We start from the raw sequence: 17,140 nt of genomic DNA, 5'->3' as shown, positions 1-17,140 counted from the left end.
AGGGGGAAACTGGCCGACAATCTAAGGTCATGGTGGACTCAATCCTGCTTTCTCCAGTCCTGCTGCATTTACGACAATAACCACCTGCCACTTATTACGTCAATAATAAAATTTGCAAGGACTGCCACCTTCTGCCATTAGACATGTACACAATTTTGAAGAGCCAAGTAAAGGAAAAGCCAAATGTCAATCCCTGATGGCCTCGGGCAAGCCAGGGTTCATGTGTGAGAGGAGGCGACTTCTGCCACCAGTCACTTCAGAGGTTCCCAAGGGCCCAGCCTGACTCTCTTGAGAGCGCCACAAAGAGGGAGAGAAGGAGGTGGGGGAGAAGGAAGAAGGGAAAGGATGAAAGATGGGGACGGGGAGGGGAGGGAGAAGGGAGTGGGAGGCTGAGGGGCCCAGCCTGACTGGCAGGTGGAGCTCTGCAAGGGGGGAGCAAGTTGGCAGTCCCCCAACGCAGCCCTTCCTCTTTGCTCCAGAGCTTGCTCAAACCACCTACTTTCTCTGACTGTCCTGCTAAGGAAAGAAGGGGGGCCAAGTTCACACCATGCACATCACCTGTGAGTGCACCAGAGCAGGAAATGGAGCCAATTTGAAAAACAGCCCACAGGGGACAGAGAGAAAGAGGGAAGGCTGGTCTCCTTTTTCTTCCCAACACGCATGGAAGGCAGGTTAGGTGTATTTAATACCTTACCTTTTGAAGGACCCTGCATGTCCATCTGTAATCATCACTGGTTCAAAACCTTCCATCCCTGCTACACCATCAGATGTGCATATAATTTCATAAGAAGTGAAGGTAAGCTGGGAAGGGAATTAAATTCCTCTGTGTGACATAGACATTTTTAGAACAGAGAACGCAGTAGTCAAGCTAAAATCTCAAATCTCAGCAGTGTATAAAGGAGTAAATATATTCCAAGGTGACCAAAAAAATCACAAAAGCAGAAAATCATCACTGTTTCATCAAAACATGTAGAGATTAAAGGCCATTGGGAAAAGAAAAATTTCCTCTCTACAACTATTTGCTGTAATTAAAAAAAAGAAAAGCATGTATAAACCATCTCAACACGGAAGGAACATGCTCACAGAAAGTTCCTGCAATAGGAAAGTACAATTACTAAAATAATACTTCTTCAGCATTCTGCTTGAATTAAACACTTCATGATTTCCCCTTAACTTTGGAGCCCTGGGCTACTCGAAGTCCCCATAATCAGCAGACACTCAAATGCTGGCTGAGTAAAACAAAACAAACATGGGTGTCACACTGAAGGGGTCCGTCCGACTTAGTAAGACACTCTAGAGTAAACTTTTTTAAAGACAGTAAATATGTGCCGTGGTGAAAACACATCACCTCATTAAATTAAATGTAACAGTGTTAGGGTTATTTGGGGGGGGTGGGAATTAGATTATGTATTTATTTATTTTAACGGAGGTACTGGGGACTGAATCCAGAACCTCGTGCATGCTAAGCACACGTTCTACCACTGAGCTATACCCTCCCCCACAACAGTGTTAGTTTTACTATCTAAATGTGATTTGAGAGAGTATGCATGCCAAACTTTTGGAAACAAAATTAAAAACTCATAAAATCAGTATTAATGCTGTTAAAAATGAATATTCTTAAATATACTCTGACAGTAAATAAAGTTTAAAGTATTCTTTAAGTGTGTATGATGGTATGCCACACAGGGATATACATGGGGGATGTGTGGGATGTGCTAGTATGCCCCTAAAAAGGATCTGCCACCTGTCATGTCCCCAAAAGTGAACCACCTATATTCTGAGTGATAACTAGGTGTTCATAAGATTACTGCCACACAAAACCACCCATGGGAGATAGCAAGTAGAACTAATTATGCTGCTTAGAAAATGATTAAGGTTTATCCATAGGAGGCTTACTTTTAGGAGATCTAATGCAGTCAGATATTGGCAGTTTCCTAGAGTTCAACTGAAAAGTTAGCATTTGAAACATTATATGCACCAAGCATTGTGGTAAATCAACATGCTTACTCACTTAATTTTCACAGCTTCATAAGAAATCTACATAATGTCAGTTTCTACATACACCGTATTTCCACTTTGAGATAGGTACCAGCACATTCAAGGCTTCTAGGTTTGCTCAACTCAAGAGAGAAAACATTAAAAGAGTGACATGGTCTCAGTGACATGGACCCCAACTCCAAGCCAGTAAAGTTAGCCAGAGTGACTTAACAGTCAACTGTTTACACATCTGTCTCTCCCAAAAGAATGTATACTCTGAAGTCAGGAATCTTGCCTTATTCATCTTTATATTTCCAGAGTATGAGGCAGGACTGATTAGCACTTAAAGAAATGTTTATTTAATTAGATGAGTTATTTAACAAAAAAAAACCTATTACTTAATTTAGTGTCTATGTTCAGAACTGTATAATCCATGGCTTCCTACTCTGAAAGAGCTTATAATTATTAAAAAGCAGTACACATGACAATACAAATTAAGTGCTTAATTGTGCAAAAAAATAGCAGATATTTTTGGGACAGCAATGCTTCACATAATTATAGTAATAGTAATAATAATAATGATAATGATGATAATAGCAGCTCACATTTAACACTGTCTTAGCAATTTAAATTCATTAATTGTTGTAAGCAATGATCCTGGGAAATATGTACATTAGTATTTGTTTTACAGGTGCAGAAAGCAGAGTGCAGCAAGATTAAGTTTCAAGGGGTCACGCAGATGAAAGGTGTTAGATCTGGAATTCCAAATCAGATAGAAGCAAAAAAAATTTTTTTTGTCTGTTTTCCCTCTGTATTTAAACTGTTTCATCTATGATGAAGCCTTCACAAGCCCTGAAGTCAGAGACAACTACCCATTTTTACAGCATGAACCTTTTGGCATTTTGGTAAAGTCTTTGGATCCCTTCTCAGGATAATGCTTTTAAATGCACAGAATTAAATTAGTAGGATCATGAAGGAAAGCAGTTTTACTGCAGTTATAAAAATATTTTTAAAAACAAATTTGTGCTATAGCAATTTGTGTGCATCCTTAAGAACTCATAAACAAGATATAATAAGGGATTTCAAAGTACTAGTTTCAGTGTAGTTCATGAACATAGGCAATATTTCAAGACAGCTGCAATAAAATACATGATACAAAAATATATGCATTTTGCTGGTGATAAAGCCAATAAATACTGCTAGTACCACCGTGGTTTGTTGTCCACATTCATAATGTTAATGCTAAACTTCAGTTAGAGGGTAGTGAAAATAAAGATGCAATGTTTTCCCATCCGAGTTCACAGACTTCCTGAATTCCTTGTAGCTACATGGCTGGGGCTAAACTTCCATATCACTGGCCAAACTGGAAATCTGCACCAAGTCTACTCACCCACGACCCACTGTAGAGATACAATACCCTTTTATGAAGAATGCAGGTGCAGAAGAAAAGATTAAGTCAACAGAGAAAGGACTAACCATGCCCTCTGCCACATATTTGCTCCATGTGCTTCAAAAACTCACAATGTAAAGGTTCTTCTAAAAATACATGAAAAAAGGAGAGAAATGCTTAAACAAGATTTGCCCAGCTCTCGCAAGTAACAAAATTCTACAATCTGTGGGTCAGGTCTTCACAAAATGGACAGCATCAAGAAAGCAGTCATGTCTACAAGACACACTGACAGGCAGCATAAAGAAAACTACCCTAAATAGAAACAGGAATCTCAGACATGAAAACACATTTTCTGGATTCTTACAGAATACTTAATTTAAAATGCCATCCTTTGGGTTTAAGAAAATGTGATGTGAAATAAAATGGCTAATACCAAAAACAACAAATATAATGTGACCGCAGAGCTCAACGAAAATTTAAAACCTCACTTCTCATTACTGGTGACTGGATTTCATCTATGAATGTGCTGACCTTTTTTGATACCCTCCTGCCACAGGCTGCCAATCTTGGTTTACTTAGCAATCATCAATTCACTATGAAAAAAAAAGTCTTTTCTGTGATATTATTTCAAAGTTTACAAGCGATTTTGACAGGTCAAACATCCCTTAGAATATGAAAAGTAAATCTTTCCATCCCAAAGTGATATCAAGAAATTGATATCAAAATATTTCGATGCAGATCTGCCCAGTCCCTCTCCTCCACAAGAGTAAGTAACACTTGGGTGATGCCTATTAATTCTAAAAAAGTAGGTAATTACATAAAACAAAGCAAAAAATCCTTAAAAGACTCCCAGTTTTCACAAACCAACCATTAAACAACTGCACTTATCTCTTAAATCAATATTAAAGGGTCAGGATATAATGTCAGAGAAAGAAGGCAGGCAGAAGAAAAGGAACGATACCAAACTGACTGCTGGCGGTGGGAAGGTGAAGCAGAGAGTCCCAATTTCCTCGCGTAGCAGCTGACAACCGAAGTCAAGTTCCCTGGTGTTCTGGACTAAGAACTAAGATACACAGATTTTTTTTTTTCCAACACAAATGTGTATAAAAATTCAAACACCATGGCCTGGAGATTTGTCCTGGAGCTACCATATCAAGCCATGCCTTTTTTTTTTTTTTTTCTTTACATTTTGTAGATGTGAGAGCACACAAGTGAGAAAAAGAAGAAATGTAAAGAAACAAATGAACTCTCAGAGGCCTGTGCGATTCGAGGGAGCTTTAGAAATTGACTCCCCCCTTCAACAGATGGGGACACAGGTCCACAGCAAAGACTTGAGTTCCATCAACACACTCTACTCACAGAGCTACTAATCCTAGAAGGGTAGTAGCTGGAATGAGGAGGGAGGGAGAAGCATGATGCAAATCACTGTCACAAACAATTCACAAACAAGAAAATAAAATCCAAAGGAATTGAAATGGGGGGGGACAATCTCTACTAGGAATGAGAACATGTACTTTCCTTTTACCAGAACAGGAAATGAATGAGTATCAGAGGCAAGGAAACAGAAAAATGCAAAACACAAGAAAAAAAAAGAAAGAAAGAAAATAATTGTGGCATAATGAGGGGTTGATAGTCATCTTACTTTATGAAGAATACTCATAAATCAGTATTTAAAAGATGAACATCCAAATGGAAAAATGGACAAGGGACATGAACAGGTAATTCACAAGGAAAGAAATATGAATGACCAGTATGGAAATGTAAAACTTCACTAACAGCAAAATAAAAACAAGTGAACCTATCTGTTGGGATTTATTTTATGATAAATCCAAGTGTGAAGGAAAAGAATGGCACTCTCACATATTACTAGTTTTGAGGGCAATTTGGTAATCTCTATGAAGAGTTTAAACATCCAGTCAGACCACTTGCAGACATTATCAAAGATGAACCTATTTAAGAATATAAATGATCATCTCAGCACTTAACAGCTTAAAATGGAGAAAACTTAAGTATCTAAAAATAAGAAAGAAATTGAACAAATTTAGATTTACGCATGCAATGGTCTATTACAGCTTCTTAAAAACATAAACATAAAAATATATCATGGAGAATATTTAATATTAAAGAATGCTCATGACATATGTAAAAAAATTAAAATCATTCCAATTTCATATATACAAAAGAGAGACAACAAACTGTTTAAGAGTTGTCTATAGGTATTGGAATTTTAGGGGCTATTTATTTTCCTCTTTAATAATTAATATTTTATTTTCAGAGAAGCTTCAGGAGTACAGAAGCTTTGCCTCTTTAATGTTTTTAAAATTCTCTAACAGTCATTTTATACTTCTATTAAAGTGTTCATAATGTAATATCAAAGTGCCAAATTCCAGAATAATGCATGTTAAATAAAAGTATGTAATAAAAGGGCCAAAATTTGAGCTCACGATTTTCAGATGAAAATGAGTAATTTTTCCTTTAACATGAAATTTATAAATTAACACTGAAAACAATTTTTTGTTATTGAATTCTCATTTGTATCATTACACAATTAGGAAATCTGAAAAGCAAATAGTTGTGGTGGTGATGGTGGCAGCAAGACCTGTAAAATTTCTTTGGTAATTTTTTTTAAAGATTAAAAACCTCTAGCTCTTATCCATTCTCTGGAACCAGAAAAGACCATAAACAAATGGAAGTAATACAAAAAACACACATGAACAAAGCTAACCCACAAAAAAAGCAAGAAAAGGACTCCAATGTCCATTTTTTGTGCAGTAACAGAACTTAAATGTTTGTTGTGCTGAAAACAGCTAGTAAGCAACTATAGTCTGTCTTTTGGAAATATCCAAGAGGAAGGCCATTTTCTTTGCCACCTTTATCTGTTATAAATCACACTGTCTTTGGTTCTGTTTGGATGACGTCCACCTGAATTTTGGAGAACACAATCCAATATCTGATGGGAAGAACAACTTGGAAAGTAACATTACAATCAACTTATGTTTACCCACCCACAGAATCGGCTGACGTCTCCTAAACTGAAAAACAAAACAAGCAATAAAGATATGGCTAGAAAGAAAAAGCGAATACTTGTAGAACTACTGTCCATTTTATGTCTCCCTCTGGACAGTGAGTTACTTAGAAGAGGGGAAAAAAGGCTTGAAGGGAAAAAAAGAAAAGTTCAATGATAGAAAAAACAAGATGAAGGCACTGCAGAATCTAACAGCAATTAGCAGCCAAAAATTAATCAAGATTATAACTGCTAACTTCTATTAAGTAGCTATGTATGCTATCTGCCATTTCTTTCTTCTTTTCCTGGGCTGGTTTCTTTCTCATCCTGTCTGCCTACTTAGGTGTTTGAGATACTTGGGTCCATTTTTTCCCTAATTATGCTAACTTCATGAGGAAAAATACTGACGTAATTTCAAAAACAGATTTCTTCTTTATTATTCTTCTTTTATAGACCAATATTTAAACCAAAGGTAATACATCTTGTAGAAAAGGATGAGATAGAAATTGCAGTGTCATATAAAAATTACCTTCACAGTATATGCTTCTGTATAACATATTGAATAGTATTCATGGTAAATACTTAATACTGACATAGATATAGATATATAAAGAGGGCACCACATATTCAAAACCCAGAAGGATTCAATCCAGTCCCGATCTAGTTGAAAGAAATTATTTACCTTTTAAAATAATCAATGTACTTTGAAGAACTGCTTTCGGTCAAATGTGGAAAAAAAATAAATATCTTGAAGTAGCAAACTAAGACTTCAGGTGTTAAAGAGAGGTAAAGTAAACCAAATATCCAAAGGTACAACTGACTTAAGAAGAGACAGATAACTCTTTAAATTGTCTATAAAAAATATACACATACAACCAAGATGGAAAAGACTATTCATAAAATCATTAAAGGAATAGCATTTATGAATCTAAAAATAAAATTAGTAGCAACCAGACTTTGGGGAACTTATAAGCTCTGGGTATGAAGATGCACTTTTCATTTAATTGATGATACACACGTACCAGTGTTTTTCATATACATATCCATAGTTAGAAATGTCCATCATAGCTAATGGCTACAAAAAAATCCAATAAATTAGAAAATCACCACTGTTGAATTGTGGAAAGCATCTGTGTACAGCAAACATGTAACACTGCTGAGAAAACAGACTAAAATATCGAACCCCCCACACATCATAAAATCATAGAATTCTATGTTAGAAAGAACATAAAAAGCCAAACTATGCTTCTGAAGCCTCTACAATCTTTGAGGAAGCACAAAACCATGACATTGAGATCACAATCAAAAGAAATTCCACAGCAATACTGAAGTGATACTTTCAAAATTATGGGGAAAACAACAAAGAACAAAATACACAATTTCTACATGGAGCAATGAATGCTGCAGGACTCCTCCACTCAGCCAACAAGCATTTGTTGAAAGCATTTGTGTGCCACAAAATACACGCTATATTTGTGGAATAAGATGATAACCAGGATTGAAATGGCTCCTTTATGGAACATACCTTCTAGAAGTTGTAAGATCAACATGTTTCTCAAAATATAGAGTGAATCAAAATCATCCGGGTGCAGGTTCAAAGTTCAGATGCACCATCCCCAGGAACTCTGATTCAACAGGTATTAGCTAGAACCCAAGATCTGTTTTTAATGAGCTTTAGTGGGAAGAGTGAGGTTTTAGCTCTGCGATCAATTAGCTATGCAGCTTTGGGCACTCGTCACTTAACCTGCTCTCTACGATGGGAATAATTCTTCTCAAAAGGTTTATTCTAAAGAATAAACATTTTTGAAGTGTTTTGCACAGTACTTAGTGTAGGTGTATTCAAAATGGCAACTGTGAAAGTCAGAAAATCTGGATTCACATTGAACTCAGACGCTTACCAAATATTTAACACTGGACAAGTTATTGAACTTCTATGACCTTCAGTTTCTATTTATGTTATTTGTGGGTAGTAATATTCGCACTGTTTACCACAAAGACACTGGAAGAAAAAAAAAGATATTTTTGGTAAGCGATAAGAAATACTACATAAAGGTAATGATAGTAGACAGTACCAGCATTGTTACTTAAAACAAAGTATACAAAAACATAACCCTAAAAAAACAGAGGGAAGAGACATTTGTGGGAAAAATTGAGACGCAAATTTTTTAACCTTATTTTTCCAACAAAATATACTTATCCATTCAAGAGTACATTGAGGACTGAATGTGTGTTCAGGAAATAGTAACTCCCCAAATGTGAATCAGAAATGTAAACTTCATACACATATTACCAGTAAAATAAAAACTCAACACCTTTCAGAGCTGCACAAACACAAGCTGGATATAGACTTACAACTCAACAATTGCTGGAAATACTACCCAAAGCATAGAAGACCCTTGGTCACCTAGTCTAAATTAAACATTACTATCCACCAATTACATAAATAGAAACATGGAACTCACAGGAGTTCTATGACTTGCCTGGTGTTATGTATTTGGTAAGCAACTGAGCTCAGTGTGAATCCACATTTTCTGACTCTTCCAAGTAGGCCACAGTTGTTTTCCAGCCCCATTGTGAATACACCTCTTCAGTTCTTATGTCTCTTCTGTAACAATCCCAGCAAGGAATCACCTAATTCCATTGGTCAGCAATCTATCAGTTGTATGCAAATCACCTGGAAAACTTTTCAAAGTATAGATTCTGAAATTCTGACTCCATAGGCCCAAGGCAGAGCATCGGCATTTGTGCAAGATGCCTCCCAAATGATTGTGAAGTGAGCCAGAATCTGGCTGCCAGAGATGTTCACTGTCCATCCCACTCCGTATGTGGGCAGCGCAACTAAACTCCGACAATACTCAGTTGAAATCTTCCCCACTTCAGTTTCCATGTGAGCCCTAGTTTTACTCTTGGGGCCACACACAACACAGAAGCCTAATCTGTCTCCAGGCTAAACATCTCCAGTTCCTTCAAGCAACCTGTATTATGACACATTTCAAACCAAATAACCTAAATTTATCCACATCTTTTCACTTACATTTTGCACCTAGAACAGAACACCATCCGCATTCAGAAACCAACGGTGATACTCCTTCATCAGAGGAACAATATTCTTTCTCATTAATACAACTTAAGTGTGCCTTTTACTAAACTAGCAACAACATATTATGCTTACTTATTTTTAATACACTTATTAAAAACACTTATTTTGGAATATACTTATTCTGGAGTAATTTTAGGTTTACACAAAAGTTGCACGTGTAATACAGAAAGCCCCCACACCCTCCTCATCCAGTTTTCCTACTGTTAACATGTACATTTACCCAAACCAAAAATAAGGGTTTTTTTTTAATATATCTTTTTACACAAATTACTTTCCTGAACACATTTCCTTCATCCTGAACATAGACTTCCGGCTTTTCTTTATCTTTATTTCATGATGCAAAAATAAGCAGTTACATGTCATCTATTAAGACTCAGGACAAGATTTCATCTTGCAAGACTTTGACTCAAAGATTCCAACTCTGAGTTTTGTAAGATGAAAAGTAATGCCCTATACTCGTTAAGATACTCTGAGTCAGGGTCCAGTTAGACAGTATCCACTATCGCCACCAGATTCACGCCATACACGTATCTGGTAAGGCTTCTGCATTTTCATCTTGTTCAACAGGCCATGGCCGGGGTAACATAAAGCTCCCTCAGGCTGCATTAAGGGACTTCTGATGTGTATACACCGTCAATTAATCACAAATCCAACCAACCGTCTGTACATCCAGTTACTCTGTCATTCTTGCAAAGAGACTCGCTACCCCAGCACAGTGCAGACACACTTCATCTCCATGTTTTCATGCTTTCTAGTCTAATACACCCTTGCATGTTGTTCTTCAGCTGAGAGGTGTAGAATATCTGCACAGAGAAAGGAATCCATGCCCCAAATGACTCTGAAATATTTAGGAAAAAAGGGAACGCTCTTAACATCCACTGGCAACTCAGTGAAGCAGTTAATGACCCTGTGTGAAAACTGGGGCTCATGGGAAATCCCCAGAGAATTCCTGATGAGTCACAAACTAAAATCAGATGAAAGAGAAAGGTGGTCTTGGTAGTATTATTTCCTCCAGGAAGAAAAGAATTCAATTTATCCTCCTGAAATTAGTTATTGGCCTCAATTATTATAAAGTTTAGTGCACAAGATGGCACGAGATAGCAACTTATTATTATCCTGATTAAAAAGGATAAATTAGATACGTGGACCCACAGATAGCTCTACTCAGCTATATCAATCACTGCCAGAAGATTTTTCTATACAGTTTACTTCTCCTCAAAAGATGTGAATAATTTCCAATTCTGTTTATCTCTCAAAACCAGGCTGGAGAATTAGTTTTCAAATTGCAAAATAGAACTGTGCTTTCAAGGAAGGCTGCAGACTCACAGCCTTCTTATCACATCAGAGAGCTTCTTAAAATGGGAAAGCCATTTTAAAAAAATATTTTAAAGGCATAAGGATGCCCAAAACAAAGCTCTTCAAACTTACCTCGTAGTAACTCCGAACTGCATTGCAAAATGCTTCATCAGCTACAATCTGGGTTTCCCCATTGAGGAAGGCCTGGAACCGTTCTTTCAGCAACTGTAATTGTTGCTTGTTAAGCTACAAAAAAAAAGAGGGAATAAGATGAAAAATTTGCCAACCCGTGAAATGTAATGACTTTTAAAAGTTATATTTGCTCTATGCGTCTAAGATTTGATATCTAGAATTAATTTATGGGTCAATTTTAAAATGTTTGTAAGTCACTACCCCACATACTCTGGAATACCCGATATTGCAATGGAATCCAAATTTTCTGCTCCAGACCGAATTCCTGTGATGACTACAAGGCCAGTCTCCTTGCAGAGATAGGAAAAATTCTAAAATCTGAATGAGAAACTGTTGTCCCAAACTGCCAGCTGTGCTCAACAGAGAAGGCAGAGAGGACAAGCACTCTAGGTGAGTGGACAACCAGCAGCCTTGGACAAAAGCTAATAGGAAAGACAGAGGGACCCTGAGAAAGGATCCTCTGAAAGGGATGGCTATTGGAAGCCAAAAGCTTGGATTCCATGAACAGACATACCTGAGCTAAGGAGTGATAAGGAAGGAGGGGAATGAAAGGAATGATAAGGAGAAGATAAATCCAAAAGAGAACGGAAAGGCAACAGGGGGACAGTGAGCGCATCTTTAAGCAGGTTAGGGGAAGGCTGTCAATCAGGGAGAGAAGTGCACCTTCACAGCCAGATTTCCTCACCCTGGGTCTACCTACCACAGTTACTGATGGTGGGTTAGACACGAACTGGGACTCACTAACCACGGTCTCTAGTCATCAACTACAAGCAAAGGCAGCTACTTCATTTGCAGGGTTCAGTGCAAAGTGAGAACGAGGAGCCCCTTGTTGAAAACATTAATTTCAAGACAGCGGCAAAAGAGTGTTAACCCAAGCATGGGACCCTTCTAAGCAGGAGCCCAGGGTGACCACACAGACCCATGCCCACGGAGCCAGCCCTGACGACAGAGGCATATGCTTCACTAGAGGTAGGGTATATTAGATCAAGCAGAAGTATATATATATTTTTTTTTAAATTCTTAACTGGAGAGAGAATATAGTCTTGCAGATAAAACAACAAATCCTGAGATATGTAAGGAGCAGGAAGGGAGTGATCTTTCCATTTCAGTCGATCCTCATCAGACTATTAAAGAACTCAGCCCAGTTCTGGATTCCACAGAGAGATGTGAAGCATTTGGAAACACGCTGAGGATAAAATGATTAAAGGATTAGAAAGACTACACAAACTGCTCTGTTTGGGCTTCGAAAAGAAGGCTGATGTGAAATAAGTTTGAAATGGTTCAAAAGGCTGATTAAAATGCCATTCAAATATGAGAGACAAGCTCTTTCAAAAGATAGGTTTTTATTTAGGATCCTAACAAACAAGACAGCTTATAAAAAAAAACTGCTGCCGGGACTAGCAGACTGATAAAGATGTGTCCCACTGTTCCCCAGTGTGGAGGACCCCTTGCCCTGAGCAGGGAAGAGAGAAGACCATTCCATTTCTTTACCAGGGTTATATTCATTTTGGGGAAAGCTAAACGAAGCTGAAAAGCAGGAACATCACCACTCTGTGACACTCTCCATTTCTGTAATATGAAGAGAATGAAAGCAGGGGTCTTTTGTGTGTGTGCACTAGCAAGGCGAATTAAGCCCATGACTTTAGCTCTCTAAGCGTGGTTGACAAAAGGAGCCAGATGGAAATAGGACAGCAATTGCTGACAGTGAGACAGCTGAGGGCACTTTAGTTGCTAAGCCCTGGGATCCGTTAAGAAGGGCTTCAACTTGCAAACCAAGCATCCAGGTAAAGTAATGGTAATGGTGTTGGAAATGGAAATGGAAATGTACGTGGGGAGGACAGTGAACTGAAGGGGACCTTAGAGATCATTTCTTTGAACTCCCTCATTTGATAAATAAAATATTGTCCAAAACCCCCAACCTAGGGATATCTTCATCAATTTTCTTCTATCAGAGGCATCTTGTTCTTTAAGAACTCCTCTAAATCTTTGTCATTTCTAGCTTGCCAGTGGTTAAGTTTAGCCATGTATCAGTGAGTTGTGTTTTGATGATTATGGCGTGGAAAATTCATGAATATGAATCAAGGAAAGGAGATTTGTGCAAACCACCTTCTTAGAAGCTCCAACAATGTTGGTGTCACTCACAAAACACGCCGGAGGCACCTGGCTAAGTATCAGGCTTCAGATTTTTTATGAATAAGAAATACTGCAGTTGCATTTAAGACATAAAATGACAGCCATATTAAAATGACATACAAACAGTCAATAAACAGAGACTTTATTAGTACACAGAAGAAAGGGTTACATTTCCACATAAAGGAGATAGGGAGGAAAAAAGGCAATTTAAAATCTAGCAATGGGGACAGCAGTCAGAAAGCAGTTTCCTAAAAGCTATTTGTGTTATCGAAATAAACTATATTATACATCAACAGATAGAGACCAATGTAATAGACCCAAAAAACAGACCCAAATACAACCAGAAATGTGCTATAAAATACCTTTACAGCACCTCAAGTCGGTAGTAAAAGATGGTCTATTCAATCAACGGTGTTAGAATAACTGAGCACTCATGCAGAAAAAAAATTAAATTAGACCATAACACACACAGTTAGTCCAAATAAATTAAAACTTTTACTGTAAAAAGATGAAACTTTAAAGGTATTAGAAGAAAAGTGGGAGAATTCCTTTAAACACCAGGATGAGAAAGACCTTTTTAACCATGAATCAAAATCTACAAGTCATAAATTTAACAGCAATAACATTAAAAATAAATTCAGCATGGCAAAAAATACCATAAACAAAATAATGGGAAGAAAGTCTAACCAGAAAAAAAATTGCAACTCATATCCTAAAGAGTTAATTTTCAAACACATAGATCCTAGAAATAAATAAGCGTGACCAATAAGCCAACAGAAAAATGGACAAAGTGGATACATTCAGAGAAATGGCTTAAGTCATGAAAGCATGCCTCAGTTATTTTGCATTTTTCTTTATATGAATGAAGTCTACATAAGAGCAGGATTCCGGGAAGATGGTCGAATAGGAAGCACCAGAAATCTGTCTCCCACCTAGGCAACATCTGCATTGACAGTACCCGTCTGATGCAAAGATTTTGCAACTCTGGAGTCTCTAAAGACTTGCAACGTGCAGGGGACTGTTTGACCAGAAACTGCAGTGAATTTTAATCAATTTCACCTCTGCACACAGTAGCGGTGACCCATCCCTACCCCTCAAGCCCCACAGTAGCAAAAAGAAATGCAGACAACCTAACTTTTCATAAGTGGAGGACTAAGAAAATCATACTACATCCAAATAGTATATTACCACTATTACATATACTGTTAGCTTTATAAAAAGTATGACAAAGTTCTCTTACGTACTGATATGAAGAGATCTTCAAAACATCTTGGGGAAACAAACAGTATAGAACAGTATGTAAAATAAACCACCATTCCCAGAGAAAAGGGACAAAATCAGAATATGTACTTGCTTTCAAATGCGGACAAACTACGGAAGGAGGCCCTCGGACACTGGACAGATGAAAAATAAGGATGAAAAAGATTTTTCAATCGGTATCACATTACTCATTTTAGGTTTTAAATCACAGGATGCTTTTTATATACTCAAATTTACTTAATTTATATTTAAATATGTGATAGTAGCCACTTTACACATTTAAATCTGATCATCCTGCAGAAAGACTGGACAACAAACCAATCGACATTTTTTTTTTTCATTTCTCCTTTCAGGTAGAAGATTTGAACTTGACTGTATTCCTCCCTCTTCCTTTTTTAAAAAACATTTCAAGGTTGAGGATGTCAAACAAACTTAGACAAAAAGAGTCAGAAAAGAGTATTCATGGTACTCAACATTCTCATCAGTGCAGTAATCTTTACAAAATCCATACCGAGTGGTCTCTCATTCTCCATTAGAGCCAATTAAAACTAATACCTGCACACACACACACACACGCACACACACTCTACCTCTATCACCTCACAATGAAGCCTATTTTAATTTTACACAGTTATGCAGGATTGAAATCTGCTTCCCTATGTGTTCCATACATTCTAGTTGTATACTCAGACCAAACAGGCTAAACGTTACTTTTCTTCTTCAACATAGCAGTTCAGGAACTTGGAGACAGGTACTAGATTATTTGAGCGTCTTTCCCAGAGTAAACTTTATCCATTCTCCCAACATCCTAGGAGTACTAACCAGTTTGTCCACAAATACAGCATTACGTAGCTAAATATAACGTATTTACATAAAACTAAGTATAAGACGGCACTTTGAAAGTCATTAATAGGCAAATGAAACTCATTACAATAGCAACGTCCCTCCTCAAATATACTGCACAGACTGATGTGATTCTCCCAGGATCCTGCGGCCAATGCAGAGTCAAGTGGGAGGAACACTTCCCACATTGTAAGTACTCTATGTCTATTAATTCAAACTAAAAACAAATTAACTCTTCTTGGCAGTCACATCAACTGACTCACATCAACTGACTCACATCATGCTTATAATCAACACAAATTCTGAAACATCCTTACATGTGCTGCATGAAGCCATGTTTCAACCTGGCGAGATTTATTTGGTCCATTGTTCCAGGTGATTAACGGTCTTGTCTGTAGAATTCTGATTCCTTCACCCTGTGACCAAAGACTTCTCCTAGTGTTGTTGTACCACTAACATAATAGGGTGCTATCCATAATCTCCACCCAGGTCACTATAGAAATTTTCATCAGTCCATGACTCAGGAAGGACTAAGGGTACCTGTCACATGTATTCCTCCTGTTTTGACATAATCAACTAACATTCCGGAGGGAAGCTGGTTTTATTCTTCAGCCTATATTTTAGTTTTGCCCAAATATTATCTTCACACTAGTATATTTACTACTGAATGAATAAAATATTTTTCAAAAATAAAAAATTGACCAGCAAAAACTATCTAATGGGAAGTTTAAAAGAGCTTTTTATATGAAACTAAATTGCAGAAACTTGACTAGAACATAAATATCCTTGCCAACATCTAAATACAACGAAGAGGTTAGTTCTTATTCAAAAGAACACTTCAAATACTGACAGTAAAAATGAAGTTTTATAAATTTTGGCTGGCAGTGATAATTTATCCATAATAATAGTGGCCTCAGAAAAACTACTTAACTTCTAGAGTTCAGAGATGTCTTATGTTTCTTAAGAGTTTTTTTTTTTTTCTCGTTCGTGTTCAAATTATATTTTCGCCTTTTCATTCCGAGTCATGACCACCTGAAGACTTACGCCAGGGTCTTGACGGCAGCAGGAGACCAGGCATTGTGCACTCAGGAACCTGGCAACCACTGCCGTGCAGAGCCTGCCTTGACCTGCAGTTCCCGTCAGGAGTCTTAACACTCGTGGTGGGAACTGCATGATCTCCTGGTGAGGAAAGGAGGTCACAGTCAGATTCTACAGCACAGTGGCAGGTGACCAGTGGGTACTGTACCTCCAGGAGGGTGGGTGCTGGTGTGTGCACAAACCCTAAAGAGAACAGAAAAACAAATGTTTTTTCAGGAGGTAAAAGGATTTATCCCAGGCACAGATGGTCTCTGAAATGCACAAAGGCACAGCTTTAACACCCATTAATGAGATATGGTAAAAAGATATTAACAGGAAAAGACTACAGGATAGGTACCGTTTTCTTTTTCCCTTCCTATGGACACTCTGCCAAAAAGATCTACAGAAAACCACTGGGGCAATTGCACGTTTCTGAAACAGACCTCCCCAAACTGGATGTCAGAATGGAATAACAAAGGGGCTCTGGCCCATCTCATACATTATAAAATCCTGTGGGAGGCATTGCTATTAATAATTTCCGATCCAAATAACTTTTCTTACTCTCTTTTATAGACGCGGATATTTTGAATATGCCCATTTAAGACTGCAAATACCAGACTCACCTGACAAGGGACATGGTCAACTGACTAAGTAAAGGCCAATGAGATGTAGGCAAAAGTGTATATGACTCCTGGAAACCATAAAAAGTAGCTGAAGCAGCACCCTTTGCTTTGTTCTCTTTCCTCTTTTCCCACTGGCTGGAATTTGATGTGCTGGCTGCCACCATCAGCTTAGCTCATGAAGATAGTGAAGGAACAAAATAAAAAGAGCCTGAGACCCTCCCAAATGGGGAGCAGCCAGTGCAGCC

At 37.7% G+C, this 17,140-nt stretch overlaps 1 protein-coding gene across 12 annotated transcripts in view; it reads right to left on the bottom strand.

Moving 5' to 3' along the window:
* Positions 1-17,140, bottom strand: part of CADPS2 (calcium dependent secretion activator 2) — a 449,544-nt gene that overhangs the window by 337,081 nt on the left and 95,323 nt on the right. For all 12 annotated transcript variants that reach the window (XM_014558520.2, XM_032483595.1, XM_032483594.1 and 9 more), the window contains exon 2: positions 10,900-11,013. In XM_014558520.2, the coding sequence (XP_014414006.2) occupies positions 10,900-11,013 (114 nt within the window). The remainder of the gene's footprint in view (positions 1-10,899; positions 11,014-17,140) is intronic.

The sequence above is a fragment of the Camelus ferus genome, chromosome 7 (assembly GCF_009834535.1).
Source record: "Camelus ferus isolate YT-003-E chromosome 7, BCGSAC_Cfer_1.0, whole genome shotgun sequence".
NCBI lineage: Eukaryota > Metazoa > Chordata > Mammalia > Artiodactyla > Camelidae > Camelus > Camelus ferus.
The sequence above is the reverse complement of the archived record's forward strand: the minus strand, read 5'-3'. Positions and strand labels throughout refer to the sequence as shown.